Source organism: Malania oleifera, chromosome 11 (genome assembly GCF_029873635.1).
Source record: "Malania oleifera isolate guangnan ecotype guangnan chromosome 11, ASM2987363v1, whole genome shotgun sequence".
NCBI classification, from domain to species: Eukaryota; Viridiplantae; Streptophyta; class Magnoliopsida; order Santalales; family Ximeniaceae; genus Malania; species Malania oleifera.
In genome coordinates this window covers 24,569,611-24,574,451 of record NC_080427.1, presented here as the reverse complement: position 1 = coordinate 24,574,451, position 4,841 = coordinate 24,569,611, and the positions used below count along the sequence as shown (strand labels likewise).

The window sequence follows — 4,841 nt, the reverse complement described above, 5'->3', positions numbered from 1 at the left end:
AACATAGTTGTGCGCTGCCATTTCAGTTCCTTTGGCAAAGGTTTGTAAAAAATCAAGGTATCATCGGCAAACATGAGGTGGGAGATGGTAAGATGGTCATAACATTTTGAAAATTAAGGAGACCCCTGTAATAAGGTTGAGTTGATTAGGTTTGACTAGAAATTGAGATAAGATTTCCATGACCATTGTGAATAAGGAGAAAAGTGTGTCTCCTTCCCTCAGGCCTTGAGAGCTATAAAAGAAATCTTTAGGTTCACCTTTAACGAAAAGAAAGCTGTGGAAATACAGGAATAAATCTAGTTTCTCTACTTTGCTCTGAATCCCATGCTTTTCGTAGAATGCAGCAGACACTCCCAGCTAACTTTATCAAAGGCTTTCTCTAAATCAAGTTTGCAAAGATTCCTAGTATCTTCTGTTACCTTCAGTGGAATTTTCATGGGTAGGCTTAATACACATGAGTGAGTATCAACTTGACCCAATATTTTAAACATGTTGGATTGGGGACCTAACCATGTATATAAGTACCCATCATCCACTCAATTTTTCTATTGCGAGACAAACTCACAAGTAGAATTCTCAACATCTTCTTCCTTTTGCAGAAGTCAAAACATTGAGAAACTTATATTTTTATATAGACAATTGCAACTTGTGGACTTATTTGTCATAAAAAGTGAGCATCAAACTTTTAAGGGTTTAGTTGCCAAAATAATAAAATTTTAAACGATCGACAAATTACTGTACGTGTGTGTATGACTTGTCAATTCTTATTTTATTTTTATTATTTTGTATATATAGGGTCTTCTCCATAGCTACCGAAAACCTTTCTCCAAAACTAGGCAAAAGTATTGTACAGTATGTTTACTGCAAGTGCCATTATTAATTAGTGTGCATAGTTCGTGTAAAAGGAGCAATATGTTTAAGCAAAGATAACATTTATTTTTTTTAATATAGTTGCGAAACAGTAATTTCATGAAACTACTCTAATGTTCATAAATTTTAAAGCATGGGAGGAGCCATATTAGTCAAACTTGGTTACAATAATTTATTTTTTACTCGTTGTTGACGTAGCGGCAATCCTTTCTGATCTCTCCTTGGTCACTTGGAAGTGGATTATTCTCTGATAACAGGAGAATGGCTCTTGCAAATTGTTCATGGAAGTAACTATCATTCGAAGCCATCTTCTCAACAAAGGGAAGCGTGGTTGGATCCGAAGCCAATTGTTGATCTATCACTAATAGTCCCTTCTGCTTTAAGAGGTTCTTGTGGTAATTGTTATCAATGACAAATGGCGTTTCAAGATCATTCCTTGCATATTGCACTGCCTTCCGACCTGGGCTCGGATCTCGGCACCGCCTTTTAAGGTATTCAGCATGTTCTGGGTCCAACGTCGGATCCACTGTTGGGTAGAGCCTGTGCACCAGGTTCACACAGTGAACTCGACCAACAGAGTGAGCTCCTGGATATATATGTAAAATCAAACTTTAGTAAACCATGAAAATTATTTGGGTCTTCATTTGATCTTTGGAGAATTGGGAATGACATAATGGCATATACTGAAGTGGGAAACGAAACACAAAGTAAGATAAATGGTGGACCTAAAAGAGCAACTGTTCTTTCAGCATCAATGCCGATAGATTGGAAACGGGAAAGCACCAAGGTCAAGGAGTCGTTGTGATTTGGTATATAATCTTCAATCTCCTTTGCATGATTTTGCAGGGTGTCCCTTCGTCCCAGTCTCATGTCTATGCGTGTTCCTCCTAACTGTAAAATAAAAAGTTCAATTGAGAGAGAGAGAGAGAGAGAGACAGACAGAGAGAGAGAGAGAGAGAGAGAGAGAGCAAACCAAGACAATAGCTTCTCTGGCAGAAAGGGCAAGAGTATCAGCGCAAGACACAGTGGATGGGCATTCCTTCTCTACGGCTTCTTTGATTTGATTGAGAAACCTGAAATCTCTTATACCAAAGCTCCTCGGGGACTCCTTCTCTGGTTCCATTCCCTCACCCTTGGTCAACAAGAATGACGCATCGCATGACTGCAAGCATGCATGCATCAACTTGTAAATATATTTGTGTGTTTGTGTGATATAAATAATAAATATACAAATAAAATATACATGCATGCAGAATAATTAGATATAAATATTTGATTATGTGGTGTCATGGATCACCGGGAGAAATCAATAAAACCAGACAAAGGGCTCATGTCCAAATCATTTGGAGACCCCTACATGGGCTGGGCTCCCTTCGTGGAAGATGTCAAAGGAAACATTCCCTAACTATGTGGTGTCATGGATCGCTACCATGTATATGTAGTCTATACGTACCTTAACCATACAGTCGTGAAAGAGAAATCTAAGCCAAGAAATAGCAGTGTTATCACGTCGCTGGAAGAGTTTTGTGACTTCTTCTTTGACTATTTCCTCGGCTCTAGGGCAACTGCTCGAGTAGTAATTTAACTGCAGCTCACTTTCACCTATATATACGTACGATACATATATATTTACATTTAGTATTTAATATATATACATATAGGGAAAATAAACGTTTATAAAGAACTATAAATATATGTATATATATATATACCAGAGTGAAACATGAGGAGTAAGGGAAACAAGAGGAAGACGAAGAAGTTGATGGCCATTTCTAATCTGCTCTTCAGTCACGAGCAATAAACTAATAAAGCTGCTATATATAAACTAATAAGCTCCTTGAGGTGGTGTTTGTGGGAAGCAAAAGATGGATGGAGTGCAGTGCAGTGCAGTGCTCACAGACACTGCAGGAATATTGGAAGATGAATTGCAGATGAGGCCTCTCCACGATCACACTCCTGCTTTGAGACCTTTCTGTGAAGTTAACACTTCTTCCTTTATATATACATCGTTTGGGATTGACCTAGCTAGCTAGCTGCATTGGTAGGACTTGAAGTCTTCTCCAAATATAATCTTGCAAAGGCTTTGTTAGCACTAAGGAGGGGGTCCCAATTAAGGACTTATTATATATATTAATTCCTCCGATTTGAGACTTCATACCTGTTTTCCCTTATAGGTTTGGTATATGGGATTTTTAAATGCAATTTTTTTAATTGTTGTCTTTTTGTGCATGGGAAGAGAAGATATATGATTGAGGGCCGGATTAAGTGATTCTGTGTACTTGAAAAGATTTTAAAAATCCTGATTTCTAGTTGACTATTGCGATTTGGAACAATCACATAAGACTGACTCAGCATCATCCATAATCCCACGATTGTCGACAACCCACTCGCCGGAATTAATTAAATTAAGTTGATTAAGAGTTCTTCCATCGTAAATATAGTTTTTGGTTTCTTTTCTTCACATGAGTTAAATATAATGCTTGCGTGGTAATAATAATTAATCTTATGTCAACTACATATATGCACATTCATTCATTTTTAAGTGCTTCAACCCATCACTAAAGCTGCACTTGTGAGAACTAAATTATATACAAAGTCATCTTCCCAAAATACAACAGCTAGTGGTTTAGGCAGCCTACCCAACAACCACCGTCCCAAGTAACTCGATAAGCAAACGTATATGCATGTGGTTTATTTGGTGTATATATATATATATACTATGAAAGTTTACATCACATTTAAACGAACATGAAGTTTTATCCTAGTACACATTTTAAAGGTAAATAAAAATGATTTGAAGGGACTTATTAGCCTTTTGATGTGGAGTGTTGCGTCACGCCAAATTAGGTTGAATTCATTATATTGATGAACAGACAATCAATAATTTCATCTAGTGATTGTACATCCAATTAACTTAAGTGGTGGTCAGGATTGTATCAATGGTAAATCTATTTTTGGACACCATGGTGCAGCACTGAATTTGGGGGGTAAAAGTCGTTCGTCCTTTGAAGCACCCCTAGTAATTCATCGGGGTAAACTCTCGAGGGGTTATCGAATCCGTGACCTTGGGCTCACCATAATCACAAGTCATCCTTACCACTTGAGCCAACCCGGCTCGACGGTAGAAGATGTATGTATTAAGATTGGATGAATATTGAGAATGAATGATGGTCACTTCTCCTTGCAAAGATCCAAATTAACAATTATATATCATAAGTTTGGGAGTGAAAATTTTAAAACTTAGAATTTGAATTTGTGAATTTAAATAAAATTAAGTAAACTTCTATTGAATTTTATTCAAATTGATACAAAATGTAAATATAAGATATGAAATTCATGCATCCAAACGCAACATAAATAGTAATCAACCTTAATTTTTTATACACATAAATATATGAACTACATAATAAGCCCCATAAGAGTTGCATATTGAATTTGAGAGTTTGGATTGAGTTTGAATATTGAATTTGAATTTGTGTGTATCAAAATAATTGTAATATAAAATTACATTAAATTTCATTCAAATTTACACAACTTTAAAATAATAATTTGATAGTTATGTTTCCAAACAATAATTGAAACTTTTATATTGAAATTTGTCCAACTAATTGAATACCTCACCTATGTCATAAAATTGAGGACCAAACTTTTAAATCTTTAATTTTCAAAATAAATACGAGGCAATGAAGCGCCAAACTTCATGAATTTGGCATGTGATTCACTATTGTCTTATCTTCAAGAGTTTTAAAATATAACCACACTAGACAATTCAATTTCAATAAGGTATATATACTAGTAGAACCCATGCTATACACGATATATAATTTTACAAATAAATTTAAATTAAATTATTAAATAATATATTTGCTTTTTCAATAAAAAAAATTTATATTTATATTTTTAAATTATAAAATTAAAAAATATATACCAGGGACTCTATGTCGTGCATATGATATGTATTCTTCTAAAAG

General features: G+C 35.1%; 1 protein-coding gene across 1 annotated transcript; it reads right to left on the bottom strand.

The window, feature by feature from the left end:
- Positions 1 to 1,049: 1,049 nt before the first annotated feature.
- LOC131167430 (peroxidase 21-like) lies at positions 1,050 to 2,640 on the bottom strand. Its single transcript, XM_058126236.1, has 5 exons — positions 2,583 to 2,640; positions 2,324 to 2,472; positions 1,844 to 2,032; positions 1,596 to 1,761; positions 1,050 to 1,456 (listed from the first exon to the last, which is right to left on the bottom strand). The coding sequence occupies exons 1-5, from the start codon at positions 2,638 to 2,640 to the stop codon at positions 1,050 to 1,052; spliced, it is 969 nt and encodes a 322-aa protein (XP_057982219.1).
- Positions 2,641 to 4,841: the final 2,201 nt, after the last annotated feature.

Coding starts and splice junctions, on each gene's coding strand:
- LOC131167430 (XM_058126236.1), bottom strand. CDS start 2,640: ATGGCCATCAACTTCTTCGTCTTCCTCTTGTTTCCCTTACTCCTCATG. Junction 2,473..2,582: donor ACTCCTCATGTTTCACTCTG/GTATATATATAT, acceptor ACGTATATATAG/GTGAAAGTGAGCTGCAGTTA. Junction 2,033..2,323: donor TTCACGACTGTATGGTTAAG/GTACGTATAGAC, acceptor GCATGCTTGCAG/TCATGCGATGCGTCATTCTT.